We start from the raw sequence: 16,144 nt of genomic DNA, 5'->3' as shown, positions 1-16,144 counted from the left end.
GCTGATGGGATCTTTTATTACACCGCGGAATTCTCCCGTTTCTCGTTGACCCCCTTAAACGTCCGTGGTCGAGGCCATCGTTAACGCATCGATCGAAATAAAGAATACTCGTTTTACTAGCCCACGCTTTCCTCTCGCGAATCCTCTTTACGGCAAACTCCTGCGCGCGATCTAACGGTTAATCAAAGGCCTAATTTCTAGATCGAACGGTTACATTTTCCTAAGTACTTGTCCAAGTAGGTTCTAGCCTTTTTATCCCGAATTTCTGTCGTTCTGTCTCTCCGAGCGACCAGACGCTCCAACGAACGCTACCTCTAACCGGATACCAGACGGAAACGAGGAAAGATTCATCGACGAAACAAATCTTATTCGTCTCGTTGGTCGAATAGCGGATTCGTTGTTATTTATCGTGGCCGTTATGAAATTTCATTTATCGAATTCATCGACGGAAAGGACGAACAACTTTTTTCCACGTCGATCTTTACCTATTCGAACGAAAGTACGATTTGCGTTCGACCGCGCATCGGGGAGCGGCATTTCACTTTCAGCCAGAGAATGCAGTGGCGATCACCCACTTCCCTTGCCAATAATAATCTATCACGCTCTTCTCAGATTTGCATAGCGACGTTCGATCGTACGACAAGACGAAATTGCAGCTTTCTACTGCAGCAGCTCGTAAAAATTTAATTAACGCGATTATCTGCTGCGAACAGATCTCGTTTATCTTTGATCGCGGCAACTTCGTGGACGAAATCGTCAGGCAGAAACTCTGTCTAAACCGATACGTGGGTAACAGTGGTTGCACGCGATTCCTCGTAAAGACGGTATACCAAGGAAGTAGTGGCAACGAGGTCATTCGTCTCTTTACGACTTCTTTGTTTCTACTGGCTCCTCCGGGTGATCGTCGATCCGCGAACAAATTAGTCGCGCCTCGCCGTGATTTGCGCTTATTTAGACACCCAAACGTCCATCTTTCTGCGATTTGTCTACGAGACGCTCGTAAACGTGTTTTTTACGTTATTCGGATGACAATGTGTTCTAGCAGTTGGAAGCTAGGCTCGCGAGCTCGGTGGAGTCGATATCGTAAGAGACGATGCGCGTAATCGGTTCGTCAAACGGGAATCGACCGGTTCTACAAAGACCATTGTCATTGGCGACTTGCTCGTTCGATTAGGTGCGGTTCCAACCGCAAGAAAGCAAGAGTCCACGAGGAAGTTTCTAGAAAGGATGCGTCACGGATTTTGAAAGAAGCGGGAAAATGGAAAGGCGAGACGGTCGATCGGAAGGTCGCGTTCCGAATCGAGGGAAAAGTTTAATTGGCTCGTGGTTTATGGTATCTGTAAGCGCGTTATCGAGGCGCGAATCTAACGCAGGATCGACCGACCATTGGGAAAACTTTCTCACGTTTCACGCCAAACAGCGCGATTACAACACGAGTGCCGTGACTAACAAAAGTTCTACGATTTGCAGCGCTTGCTCCCGTTACAGTTCTTATCGGCGGAATTGGCGTTCTTGTTGGCAACCAACAAGAATGAGAGATTAATCGGTAATGCTGCATTGTTTCGTTCCGCAGATGATACTTTTCCCGTTACTATGGGTTTTGATCGTGCCCCCTGCCATCATGGGCGGCTACGTTCCACCCGGACCACGGTTTAGATGTCCCAAAGAATCCAAGTACGTCTATCCTTGCGTGTGCGTTCGTGGCAGTGACAGAGGCCTTTATGTTCGTTGTGAGAACACCAATTTGGCAAGTTTGAGCTTGGCCTTCTCCAATTTAGGCAACGAGGGCATACCGATCGAGGAACTCGTTCTGTACAAATGCAACATAGGTAAGCTAACTCGCTGTTTCTCGGAGAAACGCGTTTACACTTTGCGAATACGTGGAACAAGTACTACCTATCGAGCTACCTTGCAAATCGCATTCGTTATGTCACGATTAAAGGACGTTTTTATGGGCCCGCTCTCTATCCTCTGGACGTTCGAGTGTTAAGGTTCGTCGACACTCCATTGAGACTGATAGAAGAACACAGTTTTCTCGGCGTGAACAGAACTCTGCAAGAACTATACGTGATAAACAGCACTCTAGAGAAATTCCCGCGTCAGGCGTTGCAAATTTTAGGCAATTTGAGCATCCTGAGTATCGTTGGCCATCGAATCTCCACTCTACCGATGGACAGCTTCGCTGACAGCATTGCTGCTGCTAAAATCGAAAAGTTGGAGATCAGCAACGGTACTGTACTATTTTGCGAACGAATTGTATCTCTGATTTCCCACAGTTATTTTACTGTCGTAGGCACTCTGACTTCTTTGCCCGTGGAAGCGTTGGCTCCTCTGAAGAAACTGAAGCGATTGGATCTTCACGACAACGAGATTAAGGAGCTGAAGAGGAATCAATTCAAGGGTTTGAGGGACACGGAATATCTAGATCTATCCCACAATCGGATTAACAAGCTCGATGGATCTCATTTGGCCGACTTAACGAAGATGGGCTGGTGCAATTTGTCTCACAATGCCATTTCAGATTTAAAGAGGTAAACTGTCTGCCAATGATTCCCGTACGCTAACGGCGCTTTGTTCCCTATGCGAAACAAATACGAATGAACGATGAAAACGCGTTAATCGATCGACGAATATCTTTGTCTATAGGGGAACGTTCGCGAGGAACTCGCTGCTGAAGGTGCTCAATCTGAGCCACAATAAAATCAGAAAACTCGACTCGAATACCTTCCGTGGTATGCGCTTTCTGATAAGATTGTACTTGAGCGATAATCAGATAAACGACGTTGGAAGAGGTACGTTTGGCCCTGTTACCAGGATAGGTACCATCGATCTGGCTAGGAATTTTATCAAAAAGATCGACTTCCAGATGTTTAATCAGCTACAGTTCGCAGAGGTACGAGTATCGTAGATATCCTGAGAAATAGCATCGATCGAGGCTTCGAGGACGATCCGAGCAATTTAAAGCCGCGTAAAGCGGACGCGGACGCAAAATATTCAATTTGTTTTTCGTTGCAGCTGTTGGACGTGTCCGAGAACTTCGTGACAGTGGTAGAAAAGCTGTCTTTCAAAGATCTTTACTTGGCGAAGATCAATTTATCACGCAACGAGATTTCAAAGATAGAACCAGGCGCCTTCGAAAACTGCGTCAACATCACGATCCTGGATCTAAGTCACAACAAGCTCGATAATATTTCCAGATACTCGTTCGACAGTGCAACTTACGCCACGGAACTGCGATTGAGCTACAATCGATTCACCGCGGTCAACCAGGTCTCTCTCGGAGGCGAATAATTCGACAATCGAAACCCTAAGAAATCCGGAGCGAAACGATCATTAATAATTGCAGGTGCCGCTGCACAACATGACCGGGCTGAAAGTTCTCAACGTGTCGCACAATTTGATCCATTCGGTGCCTCGTCAGACGTTTCCCAAGCTATACGAGCTGCACACGATCGATCTGTCCCATAACAACTTGTCCGAGATCCACAACGCCGTATTTCAGACTCTCTTCAGTCTTCGTTTCTTAAATCTATCGTACAATTCCCTGGAGAAGATAAAACCGTCCACGTTCGGTCCTCTGCCGACGCTGTTGGACTTGGACATGAGTTACAATCAATTGAACGATATCGCTCGTGGCAGTTTAACCAGATTGCCAAGCTGCAGGTAATCGATGATTTTACGAACAAATGAATAAACAAAACTCGTTCGAATTCGCTTGAACTATCTAAAAATAACCATGGCATCGAATAAAAAGTCGCGTTAACTTGCAGGAGCCTGTCCGTCAGGAATAATCGATTGACGAAGATCTTCCAGTTGCCTATTTCCCTCGGTAGCTTAGATTTTTCCGAAAATTGGCTGGAGGAAATTCCAACGATGGACGTATGGCCCACGATGAACGCTCTTCTCTCGCTGGACCTTTCGGGGAATCGATTGGGCGATAACCTGAAACATGGCAGCTTCGAAAACCTGCTTACCTTGAGGACTTTGAACCTGCAGTCGAACAACATGACGAGGCCACCGTGGGAGGCACTAAGCACTCTAACTAGCTTGCAGTATCTTTATATGCAGGTTCAACGATCTTTTATATGCTATCATAAGTTAAGTTAAATATCACGTTGCAACTTGACGAGCAAGGTGATTTAACTTAACGCCGACGATAATTTCAGCACAACCAGCTAACCGAATTGGGAAAGTCCGCGTTTGGACGTCTTCCAATAGTGTTCGAACTGAATCTAGCGAACAATCGGATATCGAACGTGAGCACTCGAGCTTTCGAGGGACTGTTGCAATTGTTGACGCTGAATTTGACGAGCAATAAACTCATCCACATCCCCAATGGAGCGTTTCAGAGTCTCGTCTCTTTGAGGTCTTTGGACCTTTCTCACAACAAGTTGGAACGACTGGATAACAAAACCCACGGGCTTCTGGACGATTGTTTGTCTCTGGAGAGACTCAATCTCAGTCACAATAGGATATCTTTTATTACGAAGAAAACGTTTCCCAACGATCCTTGGATCCCTTATCGGCTGAAAGAAGTCGATCTTTCGTACAACACCATGCCTGTGTTGACGCACGAACTCACTGTAGGAACGAAAAAGTTGCAGTACTTGAATATCAGTCATAATAACATCAACGAGATTCGAAGATGTGAGTATACAGAAGAGTCCGCGAATTCATTTTCACGATAATCCAATAGTTTAACAAAAAAGAAAAAAGAAAAAAAATTAAGAAAGAATTGAAAAAAGTTGAGATACGAAATGATTATTGTGTTTCGTGAAAAGATGATAGTTTCGAAGGTTCTCGGAGACGATTAAAATTCTTCATTTTTTGCCACATTAAATCGAGTTAAGCGGCGAACCGTATATTACTTTTTCGGTATTCATTCAATATCTTTTCGTCCTTCTCGATTATTCTAGACGTGATTGGGAACTTGACAGCGATGCGAACGCTGGACCTCTCCTACAACGAGATCAACGACCTCTCAGAACCGGATATCTTTGATCCTCCGAAGAATTTGACTAATCTGTACCTGAGTCACAACCGCCTGACTCACGTACCCTTGAACAAGATCCTTCCGTTGGCGAAATTGAAGATTCTCGACGTGAAATCCAACTCGATCGGAGTGTTCAACGATATGTTCATGAAGATCATAGAAAATAGCACGAAGCTTCAATATAATGGTAAGGAACGAGTAGCCAAACATCGATATCTCTTAACACAGAGAAAGAGAGAGAGAGCAAAATGTTAAATACGATTCTATCGATCATTATTTTTAATAACCGCTAACGTCGTTAGGAAATTACTTTTTTCGAGATATTATTATTATCGAGAATCAGGTATCGTTGTATATATTATTTCCAATTGCTATTCAGGAAATCCATTGCACTGCGACTGTTACGTGAGGCCGTTGAAACGATGGCTGAACGTTCATACCGAAATACCAAAGGAATGGTCGAACGTTAGCTGCGAAAGTCCGCGTTTCCTGGCCAACAAACTGCTGACCGAGGTGACTGAAGATCTGATGGCATGCGGTCAGAGGGAAGTGAAAGAGTATCCCGAGTTCGACATCACTCCGGACGTAAAGTATCGAGATATCGAGTAGTACGTATTCTAGAAAAGAACGATCGATCTTGGATTCGCATAGATCGAAGCGTTGGCATTTCCTTCACGCAGCTGCGATTATTTTGCAGCAACGAGGAGGACAAGAGCTGGAAGGCGACGTGGTACGTGACGTCGCGAGAAGACATCGGCGACTTTTACGTGGTGGTTCGCGAATCTGGAAGCAGCAAGTCCGCGATCGAGAAAGATCTCGTCTACAGCGAGAGGTCCTTTAAAATTCCAGAGTTACAGGATTCCGGGACAAAGTACGAGCTGTGCGTGCTGGCGAGAGACTCGGAGGGGAACGTGAAGCATTTTCGAAGCTCCCAGTGTCGGATATTGGCGCAGCACGGGCTCGACTCTTCAACGTCGAGGTTCGCAGTGAACGCGTTCCTGATTCTAATCGCCGTGTCCTTCGGTACTCTAGCGTGATGGCAGAAGAAAAGAGCGCGGCGACATCGTGCTAGATGTTTCGCGCGATTCTCTCGCTGCTCCCACGACTAACCGTGTAAATAACGATACGATCGTAAATCAATGTTCCGGCGTGGATCGTGGCTGTACATAGGTTGTGTTTTACCAGTACGCATCGCGAAGACGTTGACCGTCGTGTATTTATTTTTGTAAAATATAATCGCTGATCGGTACTACGATTCTCGTTGTTCACTCTGGACGAAGAAATATGACACGAGACGCAGGCGATTTGTCGGCAGGGACCGAACGAAACCGATCGGTCGGTATCGGAGACGATAGGATCGAGACGAAGGATAAAAAGAGTGGAGGGTAGGTAATTGGAGATCGTTAGGTGGTTGAGAGTTGTAGACGATTAGCGGACAATTTGTCTTAATAACCTTGGTCGTCTAATCCCACGAACCTAATTCCTCGCGGAGCGTTGTCCCGTCGTTAATAAAGGCGTTTCTCTCGCAGGCCCGGTTGAAAAAGTTCTCAAGGAAGTCAGCGGGCTCGCGAGCCGCGCGTAGTAAGATGATTTCATTATTCCGCGTGTTATAATTAGCATCCACGGTTATCCCGGAGGAAGAGGAACGGCTCGGGGTCTTTCTAATGAGGCCCAAGTCCCGTGGAAGTTGTCGCTTCCGCAAAACGATCCGCCAGGAAGATTAATGGCGTCAGCGTCGATCACGATCATCCACGCGACACGTTTCGCTCGGCTCTTCCTTCCTATCGTTCGCTCTATCGGCCATTATTCGGCCTTCGGTTCGGTGGTCTTCCTCGCGATGTCGCAGAATTCGCCAGATACGTAACAAGGAGGGACGTGACCATCCTGTTTCGTTGACGATTAACGGGACTTTGGATCGGTAAACGCGCAACGCGCACGATCGTTATCGCCTCTACGCAAAGAAAAAAGATAATTTACTTTTTCGAGCATCCGCTCTTAGACGAGAAAAAAGTCTGGATTCTTTTGGCAAAAAAAGAAGAAGAAGAAGAAAAAAAAAAGAAAAAATCCAAAGGAATTTCCTCTCAAATATTTGAGGTACAACGTAATGCTTAAATTTTGATTCCGAGCGAACGCTTCGAGGAAGAACCGTGTTCATCCTGCTCCGTACTCCAAGCGAACATCGTATCCTTGAATTTTCTCAAAGCAACGAAACGGTTTAAAAACCGACCGTGTAACATGGTAAAGAGTACTTTAATGGTATCCTAAGATTTAGCCCGATTTTTTTGAAAGAGCAGAACAATAAAACGATGAAAAGTGGACGCAAACGAGATACCTTGCCCACGGTAATTTCTTCGGCGCGGAATAATAATCTGCAACAACTAGAAACGGATAAATTGGATTACGCGGGGAAAGATGGGATCCGAGTAGGACAAGACGGAACCGAATCTTTCTCTCCCTCCTTTCTCTCGTTATCTCTCCGTCTTGTCGCTGATCTTGTTATTTGCGCTGTTAGCGCAAGGTAGGAATGGATCCTTGATAACACGTTACCGGAAATGTCGTAGACTTTCGTGCGATCGCTTTAATTATCGAATGTTTTTCGAGGCAGTGTCCGAGGATGGAGCCCAATTAGCATCGAGCCGTGGCGATCGTTACGGAGCCAAACGATTTCTCGTAGCGAGCGTAATCGCAATCGGTTGCTCGTTACGAAATCCTTGGACACTTTCACCTGGAGGCCTGGAGTATGGCGTGGCTCGTCCAGGTACCGTACACGAGAGTGCACGATCGTGCACGAGCGGGCACGAACGACGCCAGTGTCTATCAGAGGCAGACATCCGTTTGTCTGGCCTCGGCTCGGCCATAAGGCCCCAAGGCTGTTTTGCCTGAATAAATTTATGCGCGTCTCATCCTCGCGGTCGAACGAGACGCGGCGAGCCTCGGTTTCGTTGACCCGACAGTCGCCGCTTCCTCCGCTAATGCGATAATTAATTATCGATCAACGACCACCCTTCTATAAATCATGGATATTTTTGCAGGCGGACCAGCTTCGTTCAACGTATCGATTTCCAATTACTTATTCCGGTTCGTGGTTCATATCCATGGCAGCGAGAGCCAGTTATAAATAGATGTAAAAAAAAAAAAAAAAAAAGAAACGCTGGAAGATTTCCAAGGGAAGATTTAGCGCGATAAACAGGCGACCAGTTTCTTCGTACTGGCTGAACGCATTTACATAGTCCACTTTGGGCAGTGACTCACACCGGATCCATGTAAGGCCCAACGTCGCGTCTCTGCTCGTGGACCTGTACGCCTACGGCGAGACGGCGAGTTCGCGCTTGCAAAATAAAAAGCAGCGTTCCAACGCAACGGGAGGATCCTCGAAAAGGCTACGTGACTCGATTTCGTAGTACCAACGAAAATACAGAGTACCAGTCGCGGCTGAAACATCGAACGATTCCTCGGGCCCAAAATGTACGGCTCGTTGATTCTCCAGCAACTTCGCGCCAGCTACTCGTGGGAGGAAAGAGTAATCTCTTGCAGCGTATCGCTCTCATCGATCTTGCCGCGCGCGCCGATCGATCCGCCGAGCAATTAGCCTGACACTCTTGCAACCCTGACTCCGTTACAGCGAAACGTTACGTTCAAACCTATCGACGAGACCGCGTTACGTGGAAAATTCGCTCTACCAAAGCGAATTCTTCCTTTCTTTCGGCGCAAGTTACATCCACATCGTGGAAAACCGTGTCTATCGCTGCATTCGTCTCTGGTAAACGAGAGTTGTATATAATCCGTCTCGGGATACGGACCTGAGACGATCTTTAACCCGTCGAAAACCACGTTCGGATCGTTTCCACTGCGGGCCAATTTCACCGGTACGATAGGAGCGAGCTCGAGACTGCCGCAGCGTTATTGGCTTTATCCGTGTTTCTTTCGGACGGATATCGCAGGATACCGGCGTGGACCGCCAGACAGAGGTTAAGCCAGCGGTTGCGAAAAATGTCGGTATCAGCGGCAAGGGTACCTGCTGCACAACGTACCATCGGACGGATCTCACGTGCGCGCCGTTAAAAAGATGTTGCCCCGTTCCGCGTCGACGTCCGGCTGCGCGCGGTCCGTGTACCGTGTGGGTCCGGTGTGTCGGTGTGTGCGATTCGAACTCTGCCGCCACCGCCACTGCCCGGGCCCGTCAGTGTCTCTCGCGTTCTCGCACGGAGAACAACTCCGACTCGATCGCGTCGTCGCGTCTCGCCGCTTCTTCCTCCGTGTTTATCCGTATTCCATCGGAATCGCGCAATACCGCGTAATACCGCGTCGTATCGCACGAATATCGATATCGCTTTAAAAGTGAACGCCCAAGGACGTCGAGACAGCTGATTCTCGAGCAGATCCAACGATCCGACTAAATGAGAGATTCTCGTGGTTAGAGCGAAAACGTCGCGTCGTCCCTTTCTTCCCACCTTCCTTCTCCTTCTTCCCTGTTCTCTCTCCCTTTTCCCGCTCTTGTCCCTTTTACGCCCCTTTCCCTCAATTCCAAGAATATTCGTAGAATATCGGTAACGTCGGCCAGCTTGACATGGAGACCGGACCCCGAAGGCTGCTCCTCTGCTGGATATATATTCTTAGTGTGGCAGGAGCAAACGGTGAGCAAGTTGAAAGTGCAGCTGTTTACGGAAAGGATTATTTTCGCGAAAAAAATGGGACGTGGCCCGGATACGAAGGAAACGTCACGTGGACGGACGGTGGACGTCTGGCTCAAGGCCGACGGACGTTCACTCGCGAAACGCGCGACTCGATCGTCGCATCGGCCTCGATGCAACGCTCTCTCGCGTCTCGTAGATCTTCGTTTCCATCGAATTTCTATCCTTTTCTTTTTTCCTTCTTCCGTCTCATCCGTCAGGCGGAGGAGAAGATCGCGCGAAACGTACGCAATAATCGTAGCGATTCTGGCCCACGGTGATCAGAGGCACAGAGAGAGTAATTGCACTGTCTCGTTTCGCAAGAAACGAGGGAAACGTTGCGCGAAGTGAGAACTGCTTTCAACCGCGTGCGATCGGGTTTACCTGACGCGTATTTTTACATCGCAGTAGAGTTACGAATGTTTTTCGCGTATCAGAATTCTCTAGTTCTCAGAATTCTCCAAATTAGCCCAGGACGGCTTGCATGGTTGTCTGGCAAGCGGAAAAGCATCGGAAAATTACGTAAGAACGTTGATGATACCGTGCGAAAGGCTGGAAACTTGCGTGATTTACGCGTGAACAGTAACATTGCCCGATGAATCACGCGATACCTTTCATACGTCTCGTTATTCGCCACTCGTTGCTTCTAACTGCCCGCGCGTTTACGGCTGTCCACGGCGAAAGTTAAAAGGTTTTTGTCCCTTCTGGCTTGGCAAAAAATTAATTTCCTCGCAAATTGGTCGAGCTGACGCGACGATAGAAATCGCAATATGGTCGCAGAGACCACTCTGTGTACCGGTTGATTTAGCGTCGGCATGTTTTTGCGTAATCAAACGGAAGACGCATCGCTCGCGATTGCTTCCTCGTGGTAATTCGTTTCTTCCAGTTAATTCCTCGGCGCGAGCTTAATGGGCCACGTCGTCTCGGGCTTGATCGATCGGATTCGATTTTCTTTCGCGTTTCTCTGTTCCGTCGGCTAAAATTCTTGTCCGAGAGTCAACCAAATTGATTAGCCGACCTTTGCTGCGCCGTGCAACGAGCAGAACTCGTCCGGAATGCTGGACGCGAGCAGAATCTTTCTATCGGGGAAAGAAAGGGAAGGAAAGAGGACGAAAGTGATTTTCTACGCTTCGTGTTACGTACGTTCCAACTGTACATGCCCTCTTTCCTTTTCTCTCCTATCTTTCTAGGCCGAATTTGGAAATCGTTCAAAACCCATCGTCCGTCCTTTTCTTTAAAAATTGACTCGAGCGTTTAACGATTCGTTACGTCAAGAGGAAAGCTGGATTTCGCATTCCGTTCTCTCGTCTCGGCTCGGTTGCATTCCTGGCACGTGGGCAGGAGAACGTTGAAAAGAGAAGGTGAAATTCGACTTGACTGCGCGGTGACTCACGAAAGCATTTTTACCAATATCTATCTATTTGTTTGTCACGAATGCAACGTGTATGAAAGATATTCTTCGATTTAAGGGATCTTTATTTAATTTTTATTTAACGCGCGTCCATAAAAACGCGAATTTGCCTGATCCGCGAAGGAATGAAACGGACCCGCGTGTTATCGATGCGGATCCCCCCCGTGTCTCTACGCGTTTCACCTTCAAGAACGTTTTTCAACGGCTTTGTCTTTCGTTTCGTCGTTCCAGCATGTACACAGCAGTGTCTTTTTCCTATCTGGATCGGCAGCTGTAGAATTTACTCGCTAAATTTCACGCTACGAGCGGCCGCGAATAAAAGTACGAGCGGCGTGGTGGTTTAAAATAAAAAGCGAGAAAAAACGGGGATCGACGTAAGCGTGGAAACGGGCTGGTCGCGTCGCGTCGATTCGATATCCTCCCTTGTGGTCGATAGGAGGAAATGAAAAAGCGGAGATAGAACGTAACGCAAAAAGCGTGTTCAATCGCGGACTAAATCGAGTTGTCCGATTAAAATAAACTAGCCAGGCCGCGGTGGTTCGTGGCGAAGGTAAAATAATAATCGCGGCGGTTTCCAGGCGTATCTCGCAGCGCGGTTCGTTTCCTCGAACACGGGGAAAAGCTGCGAGAGGTCGCGGACGCGACTCCAGCCTCTGTCGAGAAAGCGAAACTCTGCCGCGAGTCGAACTTGCCGGAAACGGTATCTCGTATGTTTCGCGATCGACCGAAACGCGTTGCAAGCAACGAGGAATAAACGGGGTTACCGAGGGTCGGTCGGAGAAGCGCGACCATGAAACCAGAGACACACCGGTTCCCTTCGGCGAACCAAGTCTACGAAGAAAATTCAAGATACGCGCTAAATTCACGATAGCGGCAAAGTCGGCGAGATTCCGGCAAAAAGTGATTCGCGGTAATACGTCCGCGGCAGTCGCTCGTAGTTGGAACGCGTTTAATTGCGAGGCAGCGTCTCGCGATCGAGCCTTGTATGCAAAATAACTATTCGTGGAAAAGTGAATCGAGTGGGTGGTGTCGCCAGTGCCGTAGCCGGTGTCGAACGAATCCTGCGCTCGTCGAACGAGTTTCGTTCGTGGACATCTCGTTCGTCGGGAGAGAAATCGGCGATGTCGCGTGTCAGACGCGTAGCGTGCCGCGCGATAGGTTTGCTTTTTGACAGGTTGCCTTTCTTTCGAAAGGTAAAAGGGATCCGGCGAAAGAGCGGACGAAAGGGAGAAGACAGGGTATCGCGGCGGCCCTGGAGGAGGAGGACGCGGAGAATGCGAGAGGGTCTGCGCTGGAATGGGAATCGGAGGTGGGAGTGAGAGTGGGAGTGAGGAATCGGGCGGGAGAGGCCATAGGAAAACCGGTTGCCAATCTGCGCGGACGTTGGACATCGGCGAACATACTAGCGGAGAAAAGGCTAAAAAGACCGGCACTCCGGTTTTCAGCAAACCGATCCGCCGATCGATTTTCATCGATTCTTGCCGCAGACCACCGTGAACGAAAACGTAAAATAAATGGTAAAAGCAATTACTCGTTAGGAGAGAGAAAATCCATCGGGAAGCCGGCGAACGCAAAGGCAACGCGCGCACGAAGAAAAACGCCACGACGAGGCCGTCGTCGATCCAGTTTGAAACCGAAACGATCATCGAGGATCGCGGGTCGGAAACTCGATCCCTAATCTCGTTGGAAGATCTAGACGCCGATCGATTCGTCTCTTCGCCCATTCCGCCAGGGCAGCAGCGTCTATCGAAAGCTTAAAATCTAATCGGCATTCGATTAATCGCGTTCGTTTTTGCTATCGAACGGTAACGCGGTTTGAACGCGGGATAAAGCTTGATAAAGCGATAGGATGGCGGACCGATGCATCGAGATTACGTCGTCCGGCGTGGCTGATCTAGCGGATCTACTTTTTTCAAGGACGATGCATCGCGACGCGTGATCGACGGGAAACTTTTCCCACTTTTTCCACGCGGTAGAACTGGGTCTTAGGTGGCCGGTCGTTGAACGATCCTCGCGACGCGTTCAATTTTTACGGTTAAGGAAGAAAATAGCGGTGCACCACGAAAAATCTGTACAGTTATCGCGCCGAACACTCGCGATCTTTGACACGGGATTCTTTAGGTCGGTTTAGGTCGCACGAATGGCGATCCGTTGATGGAAGAAACGTGCCATCTTCCATTCTTCGACGCTTCTTTAACATTCCGTGCCACGCTGGCTACGACGTACCCTCGTAAACGTTATTCACCGTGGAAAGTTTTTCCACTAAAACTCAGCCGTTAGATGCTGAAAGGCTCTCGGAGGCTACCGTTTAAAACCGCGACGCCACATATCCGCACGTTCCAGGCGATTCGTGCGACGGACTCCATTCTCTCCGTGTATTTCGCGAGCTCGGCGCGGCCCGAGCAAAAACCAGGCTGAAAAAGATTATCGAGATCCGTCGAACGAAAAGGCAATTTCGATTCGGTTGTTTCACGCCTGGACTTAACTGTATCTGGATAATGCTACAGGCGTAATCGATAGGAGGTAAAAAGGCAGCAGCGATCCTTTTAGACGGAGGGATAACTTTTTGCAACGAGTTAAATTTACTCCCTGCGTGGAGTTAATTTACGATCCTCGTTTCGTCGTAATTCACGGTGTATCGACGAGATCTTCTGGTCGAACGACGACCGAACGACGGAAAGCTTTAACCCGGAGTGCCGATAGCGTAGATGACCTCTTCCCCTGGCGGATTTTCTGCGTCTCCGTAGTTCACGCGACTGTTCCTCCAGCCAAATATGGCGGATACCGGTCGAACCACTCGCTGTGCACGCGTGTCGTGTCACCGTGGCTGCGTGGGCACGCGTGCCTGTGCGTGTAGAGACGAAGGACGGACAGGAGCACCCACGGGCGAATTCCTGCCGTTCGACTATCGTCTCTCGATGCCGTATAAGCTGCTTCGCGAAGCACAGGCGAGCCGTAAAAATTGCTCGCCGGTACCTCGCCTCCGTTTTAGGCGGACGATATCTTCTTGCCGGTTCGAACAACGTCCGTACGCGACGATTGACACGTAAAGACCACCGCATTCGTCTCTTCTTTCGCCGACGTAGAACGAACGCGCACGGTTCTTTCTAGCCTCTTTCCTCGCACTTCATTTTCGAGACACGTCGTCGATCACATTGATCTTTGTGAATTTCGTTTACCAGCGAGTTTTCCACCGATCCTGTTCCCTGTTGTACGAGTACGGTTTCCATAAAAAATACGTTCGAATGAAATTCGTCGCTTCGTTTTTCTACGCTCGCGTGTTACTGCATAGGTGAAACGCGTTAGACGAGTTCGGTAGTTCAGCTTCAAGGATTTTCCACCTACCGGATTTACGCATCTGGGACGTAATTTCAGGCTGGTCTCGCGTCGCGTATAAAGTAGCAATTTTCGAGAAAAGGAGTAGGTATGCATTCTTACCGCGTCTCGAGTTTAGACGACTCGACGACGTTTTCTTCGACGATGCTGGCCGCATCACCGGAATAATCGCCTTTCCGTCCACCTGACCTATCGCGAGAACGCTCGACATAGCCGCTAACCGCTCGTTTTCGCCACCGATGATAATCGGTCGAATACGAGAGTATAACGTCGCGCGAGCTTCGTTGTTGCCCGTTCCCTTCATCGTTAATCATTCGCGCGCTCTTCCTCGATGATCCCGCAATTCCTCGATGTAGCCAGTCACTCGCAACTCGTTAACAAAGACCGCGTTTTCATCGAATAATCGTGGCCTCGAGTCATCGATCGCTTCGCCAGTCGTGCCTAAGTCAATGAAAATTCTTCCAGAGACTCTTCTCGGCTTTCGCCTTAATCGTTCGACAGCGCGGAAAGAGAACATCTTGCCGCTTCGATAGAGATCGATCCTTCGAGAAACGAGACGCGACCTTTAGCTCCTGAGACGTTCCATGGGGACAAACGTTAATAAATCGATAAAATTCCTCTTGCAGATCGACTTAAACGCGAGCTTCACGAACAATTAATGCTAACGAACGTAATAATTGCTACGACGTCCGAAAGGAAGCGCCATAACGCTGAACGGAATGGGCAATCTTAACGAGATAAAGATAGAAATACCGACGAAAGTCCTGCGCGTAAGGAGAAAACAAAACACACAGAAGAGCATTTTCTCGATCAGATACGAGGGTCGAGGTTGTAAAGAGAGTCGACACAGATCATAAAGTAATTGCAGGCACAGGCCCGTTAACGAAACTATCCTCCATCGATTCTTTAATATCTACGCCATCGAATTAACGAAGGATCGCAAAAACGATCACGACGATCGTTAACAAGCCGCGACGTTCTTAACCGACACGAGCATAAACGCCCGCTCTAACGATTAGTACGCGCGATGAATTCGCAAGTGGGATCGTTCGCCCGTGTAAAAGTCGATCGCGAACCAATTGGTCGAGATGAGATTCTTCGGCTGTAATTTATCGTCGGCGATTGACCGGATTGGCGAGCGTGACGTTGGCCGTTCGGGCTACGTGGATTCGCGTATGAAGAAAACTTAATGGTACAAGCAGCGTATTCGTGAGAATTAAAAAATCGTGTTGCTCGCGAGAACCGTATCGAATACGCAACACGAGCGCGTTATCGGAAGGGAGTCGCGCGTACCTACAAGTTCCCGGACTAGCGTCATTCGTGCGTGTTCCTCGACGGAGACTGTATCGTAAGATTCCACTGTTCTGCCAATGATCGTTACCTGTGCTATCAAAGGTAATAAATCTGCGCTGGTTCGCGTACGTTCCGCTGAGAACGTTTACTTATATGTGGCGATAATTGCACGTTATGGACCCCGCTAACGACACGGTTCGAATTAAAAATAAATTAAACGCGAGTACACGCAAAACGTACGGCCATTTTTCTTGGCTATGGAGACTGCTGGGGAACTCGGTCGAGAATCCTGTTGAGCCGGGAAAGGAATTCGCGACAAAGACGCGATATAACGAGGTCGTAAAGCTAGTTAAAAATCAAAGCGATCGTTTTGCCGACGTCGAAAGAATGGAATTACACGAATTTTGGAACGTAACGCGTCCCCCGATGCCTACGCGTGCT

At 48.5% G+C, this 16,144-nt stretch overlaps 1 protein-coding gene across 1 annotated transcript; it reads left to right on the top strand.

Annotated features, from left to right (window-relative positions):
• Positions 1-1,573: 1,573 nt before the first annotated feature.
• Positions 1,574-6,148, top strand: LOC126873480 (protein artichoke). Its single transcript, XM_050634362.1, has 11 exons — positions 1,574-1,829; positions 1,943-2,230; positions 2,294-2,531; positions 2,647-2,893; positions 3,016-3,270; positions 3,347-3,663; positions 3,771-4,068; positions 4,167-4,647; positions 4,917-5,180; positions 5,373-5,601; positions 5,691-6,148. Exons 1-11 carry the CDS (start codon positions 1,574-1,576, stop codon positions 6,028-6,030), a joined length of 3,213 nt encoding a protein of 1,070 aa, XP_050490319.1. The 3' UTR covers positions 6,031-6,148.
• The last annotated feature ends 9,996 nt before the right edge of the window (positions 6,149-16,144 follow it).

The sequence above is a fragment of the Bombus huntii genome, chromosome 14, assembly GCF_024542735.1.
Source record: "Bombus huntii isolate Logan2020A chromosome 14, iyBomHunt1.1, whole genome shotgun sequence".
Lineage (NCBI taxonomy): Eukaryota > Metazoa > Arthropoda > Insecta > Hymenoptera > Apidae > Bombus > Bombus huntii.
The sequence above is the reverse complement of the archived record's forward strand: the minus strand, read 5'-3'. Positions and strand labels throughout refer to the sequence as shown.